Raw genomic sequence first — 16,545 nt, 5'->3', positions numbered from 1 at the left:
GGCTGCTTGTGTAGGGCGTGACAGCGCTTCTGGTTTGCAGGAGCACCAAGCTGAAGTATACAAGAACAGGACATAACTAGCCCATTTACTAGTCCTGGCAGCTCCCTGGTCTGAGATGGGGGCTGCTGCCGCTCAGTCAGGCTCTGCCATCTGCCACATCTCCGTGGAGATCAGAACTGAAGGGCTCATTGGAGGCAGGAATTTTTTTTTCCTTTCTTTTTTTTTTTTTTTTTTTTTTAATGCAGCAGGATCAGGCTCAAGATGTCATCTAGTGAGCGGGACTGGAGACAGGAGAGAAATGTTCTCTAGGAAAACAGGGGAGAAATAAATGGAAGCTTCCATGCTCCAGAAGGAGGGAGGAACAGGGATCAGCAAAGACAGGAAAACGAGAAACGAAAGGAGGAGGATCGTGCGGAGAGGGGCCTGATTTAGCATCCATATTTCCTGGGCCGCCGACAAAGCAGGGCTCTGGGCGTCAAGTGACTTCCTCCTGCCAACCCTTATTTTTGTGTAACTACAGGCTGAAGTGGCTCTGTCCTGCCTTTTACCTCCTTCCAGAGTGTCTGCTCTCCTGACCTCTGAGGATATCACAGTGGTGAGAGTGAGGATCATAAATGGAGAACCCAAGGGTGACTTCCAGGTGACCAAGAGAGTCAGTGCAGGCTCTTCCCTGGGACTCTAGTGGTTTCTTCCTCCTCTACACATTACAACAGCAGTGAGACACCTTGAACCCACAGGACACCGGCTAGCCAGGCACCTCAAGACATTTTTTTTTTCCAGAGTGAATCCTGCTGTGAAAGATCACCAAGAGGTGCTCATATTTGTCAGCGCTTCACTATAGATTTGTGTTCTAAGAAATCCTGAAAGGAAATGGACTCCGAAAGCCACATGAGACACAGTTTAGAAATGGAAGCAACCATACAGAAACACCTATGACTCTGAGAGCATTTTCTCTTTCTGGAGGGCTCAACTCAATGCTAAGTTTGTGTGTTAGGGATGGGATATTTATTTATTTTTAGGTTTTTACTTATATAAATATGAATGCCCTATCTGCATGTACACCCAGATGCCAGAAGGGGGCACCAGATCTCATTACAGATGGTTGTAAGCCACCATGTGGTTGCTGGGAATTGAACTCAGGACCTCTGGGAGAACAGCCAAATGCTCTTAACTGCTGAGCCACCTCTCCAGCCTCTATGGGATAGTTACTTGCTCACCAACTCCTCAGACATCTGTCTGGTATGTCCATTGTAAGAAAGGAAGAGTTTAGCTTGGTCTGCACTCCGCCCAGCGCCACTTAAGGCCCGGACGCTACATGGCAGCACGCAGCGATGCCTGGGTATACCGCCTCCAACTCTTCTTCCACAGCTACCTCAGACCTTCCCTTACAGCCCACGCCTTCCCAGTTGTGGCCATCCCCTCATCCCTACGTAACTATAAAAGGCACAGGATAGGTGTGGTAGCATACACTCTTAACCTCAGCATTCTCGAGGCAGAGGCAGGAGGATCTCTATGGGTTTCAGGTCAGCCTGGTCTACACAGCCAGTTCCAGGAGAGCCTTGGCTACATAAAGAGACCTTGTCCCCACCCCACCTCCCACCCAAACAGACCAACCAAACAACAAAAACCATGAGTCACTAGATACGAACAAATCCGCTTACCTTCCCACTAGTAAACAGGCCTGCTAGTTTCCGCAGGGATGGAGCACATGCCGCCCAGTCTCACTGTCCCCTCTCTACTGAGCACAGCTGGGCCTTAACGGCTTCCTGTCTATTGGGTTACCTCACCACTCCCAGCTCTAAACATGCTCACGTCTTGTCTGGAGAGATGATGACTCAGCAGTTAAGAGCAAGTACTGCTCTTGCAGAGGACCCAAGTTCAGTCCCTGGCACTCATGTCAGGCAACTCACAACCACCTATAATTTCAGCTCCAAGGAGACCAGCTATCTCAAAGCTGCTTTTGCAGATACCTATACTTATGTGCACACACATAATTAAAATGTGTGTGGGTGTTTTGACTGCATGGGTGCACATGTCCACAGCGGCTAAAAGAAGGCGTCAGGTCTCCTAAAACTGGAGGCAGATGGTTGTGAGCTGCCATGTGGGTACTGGAAATTGAACCTGGAGCCTCTGGAGAAGCAGCCAGTGCTCTTAACCACTGAGCTCTCTCTCCATCCCTACACATAATTTTCAAAAATTAAAAAATTGGCCTGGTGGGTAGTGGCAGAGGCAGCGGCGGCTGCATACACCTTTAATCCTAACACTTGGGAGGCAGAGGAGGTGGATCTCTGTGAGTTCAAAGCCAGCCTGGTCTATAGGGCAAGTTGCAGGACAGTCAAGGGCTACACTGAGAAAACCTGTCTCAAAAACAAAACAAAAATCTAAAATTAAAAAAAAAAAATCTTTTAAAAAACATTCCGTAGAAAACACACACACACACTGCACCCTCATGTGCCTACTCTATCCTTCCCATCATAGCCACACCTCTAAGACTTGCCTGAACACCCCGCCCAGTTATCTACCTGCCCCCGTTTGTAGTCTTACCCTGAAATGACCACAGACGAGGACTGCTATGTTGCTTATTCTAATAAACATTTTTTACTTTCTTTTGTTGACACTTTAACATATTTTGCCCTGGATCTCTTGATTATGTTTTTCTTGGTTATCCACCTTTTCCTCACTGGTGGATCTTTAATAAACTTTTAAAACAGTATTTATGGGATTATTATCTTTTGTTAAACTCTAGGCTCCCATGAGTACAAGGGAACAGTCAGTTTCACTTGTGGTTGTGTGCCTAGAGACCAGCATGGTCCTTGGCATACTGTATGTTGGATCTCTAAGTGAATTGTTAGCACTAAACAGAAGCAGCATAGAACCTTTAAAATATTTTTAATTATTCATATATGTGTTTAGATATGTACACTTGAGTGCAGGTTCCCTGAGGGCAGAGGTGTCAGATCTTCTTGGAGCAAGAGTCACATGCAGTTTCCAACTGGGTGCTGGGATTCCAACTGGGGTCCTTTGCAAGAGCAGTAAACCACTGAGCCACCTCTCCAGCTCCCAAAGATTTTGTTTTCTGTGTGTGTTTGTGTGTGTGTGCATGCCATGTGTGTGTTGGTTCCCTGGACTGCTGGAGCTGAAGCTACTGGTGGCCGTGAGCCACCTGACATGGGTGCTGGGAACCTAATGTGGGTCCTCTGGACAAGCTACCAACTCTAGCTTCTCTAAAGCCTTTATGGGGCCAAATCAAGGCAAAGATTTTCCATTTTGGTGGGAGGGCTCTGGGGACCACCCACTGACAGCTGGACACACTCAAATGCCCTTTCTTTTCTAGACAACTTTGGAAGGAAGCACAGTGGAGGTCACGGCTCTGGAAGAACCGCTGGTAATGGTGGATAACTCCTTGGTGCTGACGCCTGCTTTCCATTAGTGTTCCAATCAACACAGACTTCTAGTACTGGTGAGAGACAGAAATAAAAATGTGTTAATTTACCCAGAGAGATCAAAACGTGTAATGTGACTATTGGTTCATGAATCAATGTCAACAGATCTATAGATGAATAAAATTACGCTGTTTTACTTTGCCATTAAACGACACAGTGCATTTTAAAATTTATTTTTATTTTGTGTGTGTATGGACATTTGTCTGCATAAGTGTCTGTGCACCACAAGCATGTTGGTGCCCAAGATGGCCAGAAGGGGGTACTGGGAATCAAACTCTGCGCTCATAGCTGCCGAGCCATCTGTTCTGCCCCACACATGCATTATTCCTGTGAGATAACAGGAAATAACCAGGCACAGACATCTCAGAGGACAATCAGAAAACATACCAGTGGTGTCCTACAGCTGGTTTGCACTGGCTTTCTCGAGCCAACTGCTAAATTTTCAGGAATCTTAAGAGCTAGCTGTTACATCGCCACTACTAAAAGTTAAATTGTATGACCACACAACTGGCAAAGAATAATCGCTGTCGATCTCCTCCTAATCACTTCACATCTTCCGGCCACGAGGCTGTTTGCATCTATGGTGTCTCTGCAGGGAAGAGTCTAGAAAATGGCACAGTGCACATCTCTTCCCAGTTCTCATTCAGTAAGGTCACCTTGAAGATGTGAAGTCAGCCATGGTGAAAGTATTTGCATCATGCAGACTGGCAAAGGGCTTCTGTATTTAGGAGCTGAATAACATGCCTTTTGCAGCACACCAGTGAACCAACCACTGGCCCATGAAAACATTTAAGGTGTGAAGCAAACTTTTACTTGAAAGATAGGCTGAAGCACAGAAAGGAGTCTTTAGGGAATCATTCTCAAAAGAGTGTAGATTGAATCTGGCTGCTTTCTTTCTCAACTGAAAGCTACAATTATTTACAAAAACGACTTTCAGTACATAAATATCAGTGGCTGAAATTCTCGTAACATCCAACAACCAGATTGCACATCATTACACACACAGAAATAAGTGTGTTCACTGACTTGACTGAATTATGTTCTTAGGGGTGGGTTCCCTTCTTCTCTGACAAACTTATGCCAAGAGTAGCTTGAACTCAATTTGTTGATTTATCCTTATTAGCCTTGGCTTCTGCCTCCACCCTGACTGAAAATGCTTTACAGTAACCACTTTCATACTAATGTATGCTTTCTAGTCCTTAGTTCTATGGCCTCTCTGGTTTGCTTCTGCCTCTATTAGACTTAATTGGTAGGGCAGAAATTCTACCCTCTATCCTAGACCCAGTCTTGGAAAGTCCGGAGATCTCTCATGCTATGCAAGCATTTGCTCTCTTAGTGGCCCAAGTTTTAGTCTCTGTCACTTTGAGTACATATCCTCTTTCCTGGATGTCTTCTCTGGCATGGAAAAATGAATTTCTTGGCCACCTCCTTTTTCAGTTTGGGAAGAAACCATCATTAAGACCTTTCCCCTGAGCACTGGTGGACAACTCCACATTACTGCCAGGCAAAGGTGGCTTTTCACCTTTCTTTTGCTCCTTGGGTCTAAGCACCAAATATTCTTATTGCCTGCTGTTGTTTCTTGGCTCTGGGCCAGGAGGCATGACCTTGAGGAAATGACATCTCCACCTTCCCAGCTTATACAACTGGAATGAATGAGAGCCACACAGGACAAACCAGCAAGTGCTCAGAATGCCTGTGACATCTGTCAGCTGCAGGTACATTCCTACACTGGAGTGGCGTGTACTTTATCTTCATAATGTCTTTCCCCCAGAGTTGATCCCCTTCAACTCCTTAATCATTTCTGCTGCTTGTATTGAATTCCCTCAAGTCTAGAATCCTTTTTCTCCGAGTGCAGAAATAAGCAAACAGTACTGCAGATGCCACTCCAGCGTTAGATTTACAGAGGGAGAGCCTCTGCTCATTGTGCTAATGGTTTAGAGATCCCATCAGCCAACACCATTCAGGTTTCTGTTCTCATCTGGAGGTCAGCTTCTGGTTCTCCCAGCTCATTATTCCAAAGACTGATCTTCCTCCATCTGCTTTCTTGCTCAGTGTATCCAGGAGGCATCCACCTATTGGGTCAAAGGGTCCAGGGTGGCACAGTCACCTCTGGAATTAAAAGTGGGAAAGCATGGCTACCTTGTGCATACACATACAAAGCAGGCCAGTGATACTTACCTGGGTGTTTGATTAGTCAGCGAGCCATCAGAAATGAATCTAAGTGATGGAGGGCAAAGTACGGTGAAGAGTCGAGACAAAGGAAATGCACAGGGCCCCCGGCTGATTAAAAAGATAATTAGTTGTGGAAAATAAAGTTGGGTTCCAGCCAAGAATTTGTCTTTCACGACGGTATACCAAAAGACTCAATGCAGCCATGTTGCATGTTGATTTAGTAGTTTTTTTATAGGAGTTGAAGAGCCAGCACAAAGCACCAGTCAGTTTCAAGCACGGCTCTATCCTTTCTCCCCAGCTGGTTGTTTGCTCACAAACATAGAAGCTGTTTCCCTTCATCTGTGCAGGCTCATCCAAGATGGAAGACCCATAATAGGTTGAAGCCACATTTTATAAAAGGAACTCTCAGAACACTGGTCCAGCCAGAGATCTTCTGGCCTGGCGTAGGATCTTCATGTTCCTGGCTGGAATTAAAAGGAAAAGAAAAAAGTAGCACTAGCTCTCTGAGAGCTGAAGGCCAGCAGCCTTATCGGTGAAAAGGGTAAGAGCAACATTTCTCTCCTAAATTGTTCAAACCTACAAAGGTCTCTAAGCTGCCTAATAACCTTTATTCAGATGTAGGAAATAGGAAATATTTTCCTTCCCATGAATGGCCAGATCTGAGGCTGACCACAGGGAGGTGGGGAGACGAGGGCACTGCCAGAGATATTCTATTTGGCCCCAAAACCAAAACTCCGAAGGTTCTGGGGAACTACTTGCCTGAAATATTGTTTTGATAAATAAGCCATATCCTTGTGGAATTGCAATCTCCAACTGTTCCACTGGCACAGGCATCTCTGCAGTGACAGCACATGCCCCAGATTGTGGAGTTAACTTGAATTAAATTTCAGATGGGGGGGGGCTAAGGGAAGAGGTGGTGGCAGTGGGAGGTTTATGAACAGTATGCTGGGGCTCTGATGTTGACTTAACCAGATGGCTTCAACTGTATCATTTAAACAAAAACAAACATGGCCAGAAAAAAAAAAAATAGTAACAGGAGAAGCACTGGGCAGCTTCATCTGTACCTGAAATTCCACCAGTTTTCAATCCACAGTAAAGTCCATTCTACAAGTATGGAAAAATCCCAGAACAGACCTATATCCTGCCAAAAGCCAAATGTCAGGACAGCACTTTCTCTGAGTCCTTCATCCTCAACCCAGAGCTGTGAGTGAAGTTCAGGAAAGCAAGTCAGCTTCACCCTGCTGGAAGCTCTAAAGAGCGGGCCAGTAGAGGCACCTTTCTGGAGCTTTGTTCTTACTATTCCCAGACGAAGCTAGCTTCACTTCCAATTCTGTACCTAAGCACTCCAGAAATGGAACTTCCTCCATTCCTTATGTAATCTCCAGGATATGACAGTAGACGATCTGGTGCTCGGTACTCATGTGACCTTAGACATGCTCCTTCCTCGGCTTTCACCTCTTTCACATACAAACCAGCACTACCTACCACCTGTCCAACCAAGCTCATGGAGAGGGTTTCGAGGGTCAAAAGGGATACTGCAGATGAAGGTCTGCTGGGGACCGAGGATTACAGAACAGACACAGAGACAGCATGGGCAGAGGAGATGCTGTGACCCACGTGGGCTACTCTGTCTATGTACCAAGTGAGCGCCAAAGTGACAGTGGCCATCGGCTAGCACGCAGGGAACCAGATACTTCCTTACATAGGTCACACTTGGAAGGAAACTGGGAAGGGCCACAGAGCACAATAAACAAGTCCTACTTGTGAAAACAAAACAAAACAAAACAAAACAAAACAAAAGAACTGCCACTAACCCATATATACCCAGCCCAGTATATAAAGCAGAAAATTTGCCAAGAGTAAAGTCACTGAAAGGAAGCGGAACGTGAAAAGGACTGAAGTTCCATCTACAGTTTAATGCAACCTTGGCCAGACAATGTATTTCTTGAATTCCATTGTCTGGCCAGTGCTGTGAAGCTGCGAGCCCTACAGCATTCTTGTGAGCTCAGTGGAAGTTAAGACCTTAGCTTTTCCAAAAACACATGAGTCAACGACAGGACCCATCAGAGACAACAATTTCCCTTTATTTAATCTCCATATTCACGTCCCCTGAATATATATATATTTGGTATTTTGTTAGAAGAAAGGAGATTGGGGATTAGGTATTAACACACATGGGGTGCAGAAAAAGCCCACTACAATTGCTTGCTTTGGCAGAGTAGGACCTGGTCCCAGTCTCTCATCAGGATGTGGTTGGCAGATCCTCAAGGAGGACAAAAGACTGGCAGATGCTGAGCTCACAAAGGAAACTTGAGACTATGGAGAATAAATAAATCCCTATTGCTTCTTAGACTTTTTAAACATAATCCCTACAAGATGAAGATCAAACCAGGGCTTCAAAATCCCATAAGGAAGAAACTCGGACCAAAGAGACAAGTCAGGTGAATGAAACAAAAGACCAGAGATACCACACAGTACAAAATAGTAATTATTTATATTTTCAAAAAGAAAAAGTTAACATTTGGAAGTCTCCCCTTTGGAAGAGGGGCTAATCAGAAGTGACAGGACTGGCTCCTATGCAGGCGACAAGTCAGATACAAACAGCCAGGCAATCTGGGCTGGGATTTTTTTCACATAGCAATAATAATAAAATTTCCTTTTCTCTTCTTTTTGTTTTATGCATTTTTTGGATTTGTTTCTTCTTCTTCTTCTTTTTTTTTTTAGAAAAAAGGGAAGGAGAAGGGAAGAAAAAAAAATCAGAGAAAAATGCCAAAAAAAAAAAAAAAAAAAAAAACATTTTCCACGATATCTAAAAACAGAACCATAGTTCTTGTCAAGACAGTATGAATTCTGAATGAATTATTTTTTCCAGTTTTCAACACCAATAAAGATTTTTGCAAAAGCTACTACCATGAAAACTCATCTTCTGGATCAAATGGCCTCCTTCCCCCTTTGCCTTCACGCGAGGACAAAAGGCTGGCTCTGCTCTTGCAGAGTAAGTGCTAACGAGAGAGCTCTTCTGATACTTGTACGGTGTAGTGAGGAGTTTCACAAATATCCAAGGTTTAGCACAGTTGGAAGGACTAAAATTTGCTTCTCTCAACATAAATACTACTGGAATCCACAAACTGATTTTTGAAAAAATTCTTCTTTCCTTTTCTCTTCTCTTAAAACTAAATGTCCTTTTTTTGTTTGTTTGTTTTTTCCTTTTTGCTCCAGGCACCTGACGATTTGTTCTGCTCAGTCAGATGCAGGCGGGTTTCTCCCAAGTACTGCTGCTGGGATGTGCTTGGGGCCAGCGCCTAAACTGAATCCCAGTGTCAAACTCGGTCAGGCCAAAGGGAACACGGTGACACAGCAACAGGGATTTTATTAGGTTGAGTAGCCCCGAGTCCTGGGCCCTTCCCTCCCCCCGTCCCCTAAGTTATTTAGTGCTGTTTGAAAGTCTGGGTCATGGTGCAGTCTTTCCCCCGACACAGTAAAAGCTCCACAGATTGCACTGTCTACCTGGTGGTCAGTGGCAGCAACAGTGGCTGCTGCTTCTGGAAAATAAACGGAGTCTCAGAACTGGCAGGATCTTAGGATTGCTTCAGGCGTTTGCGTGGGGGGCCCAGGAAAGGGCATTGTGCTGAAGCCAGAGAGCGGTAAGCTTCAGCCACTAAGTGGGGATGTGACACCACCATTGACTTCCACCCAGAGGTCTCCAAGACATCCGAAGCATGACTAGGAGAAATGTGGAGAGAGAGGTTACCAAAGGGATGTTCAAATGGACCAAACAGCTACCTATGTTTCCAGAGTTTGGTGTGAAGGGGTTAATGCAATAAGCACTACCCAAACAAAACCCTTAACATGCATAAGAATGTGCTTGCTAGACAATGTGCAGACCGGAAGACTGGGCTGTGGCTCTTCTAATTCCCAAAACTTGGTCTCTGAGGTACTGCACTCTCAAAACGTGCTTGTTCATCAGACTCTTAACATTGTTGATGGTATTTATATTCCTGGATGCTAATAAAGAGAAAGAGCAAGGGCTTCCTCACTGTCCACCTCTGAGCGCCCACCTGGTGTTGCCATTTACTAGTCTTGCTGACCACAATGCACATCATGGCCAGGGCCTATCTGACGGTCAGAAAAGAGAAAAGCATAGCCACCTTTTGCTCAATGGTTGAGTCACCTTCTGAAAAGTAACAACTGCCTGTCCACCACACAGAGAGCACACCTGACACTGATTGGTCCTTCCCTTCCTCTTCTGTCTTAGGCTAACATCTTAGAAACAACCATGTGGCTAGACCTAGAAGACATTATTTTCCCATATCTGGATATTTTCTGTATTAAAATTGTTCACTCATTTACCTAAACCTCTTAGATTTGTTAACCCCAAGGTGCTGTTGTGAAGGCTTTCTTCCCCCCTCCAAATTTGGCTCCCCATCAGGCAAGGGAATAATACAGTACGTCCCAATGAGAAGAAGGACTATAGTCGTAAGCTGTCTTAGCAACTCCAAAGTACTTTAGAAAGTCCTGTGGTGAGGTCACCTGTCACTGGGAATGAAGCAACAGATCTGGAAGACTATTTGCTTTTCAAAATTGTCTTAGCAACCAGTTAATGTCCATCAATTCTCTTTCCCTGAGCCTAACAGAGACTACAAAACATTTTTTTTTTTTCAGTAATTCATAAAAGATGAACCTCTATTCTAGAATCTCTCAGTCTTTCATTTTGCCAGTGAAAGTAAAATGAGATTGCTGTCATTTGGGGCACACAGCTTTTCCAGTCCAGCTAGTTATCACTACTAAGTTCTACCACTGTTTGGAACTAAGGAGCTTCACTCACAACTAGAACCTGATCCATGTAAGCAAAACCATCTTTCACACTGTTAAGCTGAATGAAAAGATGAAAATTCTCTCTTACTACCAAAAGGTTAAGGGAGCTACTTGCTCACTTTACTCACTAACCCAAAGTCTTTCTTATTTCTTTATCCCAATTATTCTGAAAGAGTAACTTTGAAGATGCTACTTACTAGTTGATGAAATCCACTGCCTGAGTTTTCAGTTGATCGGCACTGTGGAGGTCAGCCAGGATGAGAATTTCTGCAGCGTTCTCCACGGAGAGGTTACTGCAGAGGGCGTCCTCGCACATGACCTTCAAGCGCTCCAGGGCGTACTGTAAAACAAGCAGTGCTCCGTCAGAGCAGCACTCTCTCAGGGATAACTGCTACTCAAGTTGTTCTCCTTAGTGGTGCCGCTGGGTAACTGGGTATCTGAACAGAACGCAGAGCAGGAGAAGCCAACACCGCAGTTATAAACGTACGCTCTGAAGGCCAGTTGTTTAAGCTTGACGTGGAGAGAACTGAAACAATGTGGGCAGGGTCATCTATCAAGTTCTAAAGCTTACCTGTTAGAAAATGGCAATCAGAGCAGATTTATATTCCAAAGTTCTCCCTATCACGTGCTTTTTTCTTTTTTTTTACATTCTATACTTTTAAAAATTATTGATTTATTACTTATTACAATTTATTCACAAATTTAATTTATACAGTATCCCGACTGTAGCACTCTCCCTCTCTCTTGTCCCCTTATGCCCCTTCCCTAGTCCACTGACAGTAGAAATCCTCCTCCCCTACTCTCTGACCCTAGCCTATTAGGTCTCATCAGGACTTGGTGTATCTTCTTCCTCTGTGGCCTGCCAAGACTGCCCCCCAACAAGGTGAGGTGATCAAAGAGCTAGCCACTGAGTCCAGTCAGAGACAGTCCCTGCTCCTCTTACTAGGGAGCCCACATGGAGACTGAGCTGCCTATGGTCTACATCTGAGCAGGGGGTCACCTGCAATTCTTAAGCAATCACCACCTAACCTGACAGTGAGGCACTAGCCAGCTGCAAGCCAGGAAAACACTGTATTACATCTTCTGCAGTCCTACTGCTTATAGCCAACTAAGCTGAAGCACAGTTTTTGTTTTTTGTTTGTTTGTTTGTTTGAGACTGTGTAGCCCTGAATGTCCTGGAACTGTCTTTGTAAACCAGGCTGGCCTCAAACTCAGAGATCTGCCTCCCTCTGCCTCTGGAGTGCTGAGGTTAAAGGCGTATACCCCCACCACACCTGACACAGTTCTTTTTACTTAAGCATTGTTGATGTCCTGCCAAGATAACCCAACTGACCCATCAAGCTGTGAAAAGGGACCCTATGGTGGTTTTTATCAGCATCTCGGACACACATTGTTGCTGAGTGAGGGTGAAACCAAGGGCTTCTCTAAAACAGGAAAAGATAAATCAAGTTCTGTTTTATTGGGGTTGAGGTTAAGATTCCTAAGGTAAAAGGACAAAGCAGCAGAAATTTTGGTTTTGGCTTCAGTTTAAAATACTCCTATTTTCTAAATAAATACCACAAACATTCTGAAAATGGAAGATCTAGGTTAATGTTGGGCACACTGATCCAGCTGATTAGGTCTGATGCCATTGCTCCTTGCTCTCTAACATAGCATGAACTTACTGAGGAATAAAGGCATGAAACACAATGAATTAACAGGAGAAGCATTTGCTATGAGGCTTTCCACAGTCTCTCTATAGGGCCTCCAGCCTCAGGGCCTTAGAATTCAATGACAGAATGGCCCTCCAAGGCTGAATCATGGCAATCAAAACAAGACAATTTTATTATGAATTTCAGGCAAAGAGGTATACCTGCTGGCACTGTGATCTCCTGCAGTATAAAATAACTTTTATTGGTTTTGGTGCTGCTTTAATTTCTTATGTTCAAGCAACTGGAAACAGTTTTCATTGGAAAAGGGGAAATGACACTAGACAAGCAAGAAATGAGGGCGCTGGGGAAAGCTGAGTAGACGGTCAGTCTTTCTACAGAGCTAGAGACTGGCCCTCTTCTCCTGTTTTACACATTCCTTTAAAAGGACTTCTGCTGTGAATAGCTCTGATCCCACCTGCATAATTAAACAAAAGTAGCCACTCTTGTCTCGTAGGGGGACAAAGTTTTTTGTTTTTTTTTTTACACCCCCCCCCCCCTTAATTATGCTTCTGAAAACCCTGCCTAATGGCAGTACTTACTCGGGAGATTGAAACTGTGTCTCCTAGGCCTGGCCAGCATGTTTTGTTTTGTTTTTGGTCTAATTATACATGTCCCCAGGAGATTGGAAAGGCTCAGAAGAAGCTGTTTCAGCCTCCTGGGTAAATTCTAGGTGTTTAGATCCTTCCATGAAAGACTTCTTACTCTGTTTTACAAAACTCACAGAGAGGTATAAACGTAAGGCATGCCTTCAAACAGGCTTAGAGCAAAGGCCGCACAGTGGGAAATTCTGAGTGGAATCTGAGAGTGCACACAGCAGCTTTTGATTACCCCACCCCATGCACTGGACAGACTATGGTGTTCTTGGCTAGAGCCATTTTTCCTCAGAGACCCAGGACAAAGGCAGGTAGGCTCTGGACTCTAGCTAATGTGCCTCTACAATGAAAGTCAGTTCCCATTGTGTTCTCAGTCTTCTAATTAGATGTGATTCTTGAGAAAAGTGCTTCCAGGGTCAACTAAGCTGGAGAAATACTATCTGTTATTACTTGCTTTCAGAAATCTCTTAGTAAACTAAGTGGTGATATTCAATTTTGATCCCAGCCAGCACTTGGGAGGCAGAGGCAGACAGATCTCGAGTTCAAGGCCAGCCTGGTCTATAGTGCAAGTTCCAGGACAGTTAGGGCTACACGGAGAAACTCTTGTCTTGAAAAACCAGGTGATTAGGTGGGTGAAGGAGAGAAAATCACATCTATCTTATCCTATCTATCTACTCTATCTTATCTACCTACCTACCCACCCACCCACGTATCTATCTATCTATCTATCTATCTATCTATCTATCTATCTATCTATCTATCTATCTACCTACCTACCTACCTATCTACCTACCTACCGTGGAACTCAAAGGACAACTTGTAGTAGTCAGTTTCTCTACTCAGTGAATTCTGGGAATTGAACTCAGAGTTTCAGGCTTGGCAGCAAAGCACCCTTACCCACTGAGTACCTCACAGGCTCAAGACTATATATATTCTTTCTGATAAAGTTTGATAACTGAATGATGTAAAAAAAATCTTGAAAATTAGAAAGTACAATGTAAATGTTAGCATTACCTAAATTTTTATTCTTGATGTGGTTAAATTTAGGGTAGAATAAGAGCGGTGAATATCAAACATACCCTTCTTTTCCATAGTAGGGTAACCCTGATAGTTTACTATTCAGAGCAGGACACTTTTAGTACCGAAAGGTTATACATGTGTTGGAACAACATATATAAGTTAAGTTGTTCTGCCTAAATTAAGATGTATGGATGCTCACTTCACCCCTATACCAAGCCCTTTCAAAAAAAACTGAAGAGGTCATAGTAACACCTGGTCCTGCGATTATTTTCCTATTTATGTCTTACCTTGTCAGCAGCTGCCAGCAAATCATCAGCCATTTTGTCAAGGTTTGGCGCCTTCCCCGTGTAGATGAAGCACATCATTTCCTTAAAAACTTCAGGTTCTACATCGTTAATTTCAACCCGATTCTATGCCAGAAAAGCCGAGAATGAGAAACAGCTCCCCAAAACAAAATTCCCAAACTATTCATGATTTTAAGTTCTGGTGAGGAACTAAACCCTAACATGGTTAGAAAATGTCTCTCTCGTGACTGTTTTTTTTTTTTTTTTTGAGTAGCTTTCCTCCCATCACTGTATACTACCTTTATTTCCTCAAATACAGTGTAAAACAACTACATATGTGATTTTTTTTTTTTTTTTTTAAATCTCTGGACTTTCTAGTATCCCAAACTGTTCAGATGACCTGCTGAGCACTGTGACTCAGGTCCACTTCACCTGAGATACTCCCAGGCAACCTCTCTGTTCTCAGGAGGTTATCTGTTCAAGAAACTCTACTTAATGACACGGCAAGAAAAAGATAATTAGGAAAATACATCTGCCAGACTGGGAAAGGTCTGATGCTAATCACTGGGTTAAAGAGATGCATATGTCCAACCTGTTACACACCTTTTTGCTCTCCTCCATTTCATGTTCAAACATGGCACTGAAAACTGGAGACCGAGCTACAAGTGAGAGCGAAACAATGAGGTTATCACGTGGGAACTTTCAATTACCCCAGGAAGAATAAAGATCTTTGTTCTTCCTGTCCTATTCCCAAAGAAATGCTCTTGGACTCAAATCACATTGGAATTACAAAACATAAACATATGTTTTCAAAACATTTCATTGGCTCTATTTTAATAATCTACATTTTAAGAAAATTATCTGTGTGCCACAACAATGGTAGAATATACTACTTGTATAGACTTTGAAATTCAAACGGAAGGTAGCCATGGTCTGAGTAGGGTGCTCCAAGACCTGGGTTTTGGCTGACTCAAAGGTACCTCTATAGAGACCACAGAGCAAGAAGGTCAAAAGTTGGTTCAATGGCATACACTTGCTTGATAATGAAAGTTTAAGGCAAGTTGCCTGTTACTCTGGCTATGGGTTCTCAGTGACATTGATATCATCCCCAAAAAGACTGTAAAAGCCTTACATGGTATAATGGTTTACAGCCCTTCAAAACTCTCTTTACTTGATAGAATCATCTTCTTTAGCATTTAATTTCTTTCATTATGGAGAATTCAATTTTTCTCTTTAGAAATGGGAATGAAGAAAAACAGTCAAGAAACAGAGCTATGGCCCATATACCTTTAACGAACACCCATGACACCCATGAAATGGTGCGCGCGCGTGCACACAATAAAATGACTAAGAACTCAAAAATTTTCATGTTGCTAAGTAAATCAAAGGTTGGGGTCAAAGGTGAAAGTCCAACCCTGTACCCAAGAGTGGGAGGATGGATGGAGAGGTAGGAAGGTGGAAGAGACGTAGAACTTTTGGCCTGCAGTTTATGTGAGAAAGAACTAATTTTAGCTCTGTCATTTTCTAACCATCTTCTTGGGAAAATCATTTAACCTTCTGAACCTTTTCTTTTCTTTTTTTAATTTATAAATGAACTAGGCAGAGTAGCACACACCTGTAAGCCAGGATAATTCTGAGTGTGAGATCAGACTGGGTTACAAAGCAGAAATTTCTCCCCACTTTTTCAGATTCCAATTGTGAACCTCAGTATTTTAATCTATTTCAGAAGGTTATATCTCGACATTCTTATCTCAAAAGAGTTACAGGCTCTATGGTACTCATGGGGTGGTGCTTTAACACAAGGAAGGGGTCCACAGCAGCAGGGAGGGCTTGGAAAGTCACCAGCAGACAGATCACAGCCGATGCAATGGGAACAGAATCCCTGAGAGAACAGAGGGAATACTGAAGCAGACCCTTATGGCTGGCTGGTATCTGAAGGGAAAAGGAAGAGGGAGTGAAGCCACAGCATAGAAATAGCTTGGATGGAGTGCATGTCAAGCACACATGGGGCCCAGGGTTCAATTTTCTGAGCTGTAAGGGGAAAGAACAAGGTAGTCAAAGAACTGGGAGAAAAGTGGAACATGGAATCAACTAGTACATGATTGAGCCTCTCAAACTTAGAAACTAACAGGCCATTCACGTATGTTTAGAAAATTGCTTTCCTGGCAAGGAGGTGAACTGAGGACAATGTGTGGAAAGAAAGTAGACAGCGAGTGTGCTACCTCAAGACACTCAGCTCAGGTATGTGGGGGGAAAGAGAGCATATGCACTGAGAGAAAAAGGCTTCTGGAAAGGCAGGATGAGCTTCAGAGAGCAGAACTTCCATTCTGAAGTTGAGGATACCTCCTTGCCACTCAAAAGGCAGGTGAGTGGACAATAAGCATCAAGGGCCTCCTGCAAGGAAACATGGGCAAAGGCATCCTGTAGGAGTTGGAAGAGTTGGAGGGGAATGGCTGAAGTCTGAAGTATCTACTGTTGGGAAAAAAAAGGAAGCTAACTGCATCTACAGAAAGACATGGGGGGAGGG

The 16,545-nt window shown here is 43.7% G+C and overlaps 1 protein-coding gene across 1 annotated transcript in view; it reads right to left on the bottom strand.

The window, feature by feature from the left end:
• Nucleotides 1-8,080: 8,080 nt before the first annotated feature.
• Nucleotides 8,081-16,545, bottom strand: part of Spop (speckle type BTB/POZ protein) — a 75,928-nt gene continuing 67,463 nt past the window's right edge. The window contains exons 7-10 of the mRNA XM_055620297.1: nucleotides 14,622-14,677; nucleotides 14,022-14,144; nucleotides 10,628-10,770; nucleotides 8,081-9,338 (exon numbers count right to left, since the gene is read on the bottom strand). Of these exons, the coding sequence (XP_055476272.1) occupies nucleotides 9,194-9,338; nucleotides 10,628-10,770; nucleotides 14,022-14,144; nucleotides 14,622-14,677 (467 nt within the window). The 3' untranslated portion in view covers nucleotides 8,081-9,193. The remainder of the gene's footprint in view (nucleotides 9,339-10,627; nucleotides 10,771-14,021; nucleotides 14,145-14,621; nucleotides 14,678-16,545) is intronic.

Source organism: Psammomys obesus, unplaced genomic scaffold, assembly GCF_907164565.1.
Source record: "Psammomys obesus unplaced genomic scaffold, mPsaObe1.curated_primary_1811, whole genome shotgun sequence".
Lineage (NCBI taxonomy): Eukaryota > Metazoa > Chordata > Mammalia > Rodentia > Muridae > Psammomys > Psammomys obesus.
The sequence above is the reverse complement of the archived record's forward strand: the minus strand, read 5'-3'. Positions and strand labels throughout refer to the sequence as shown.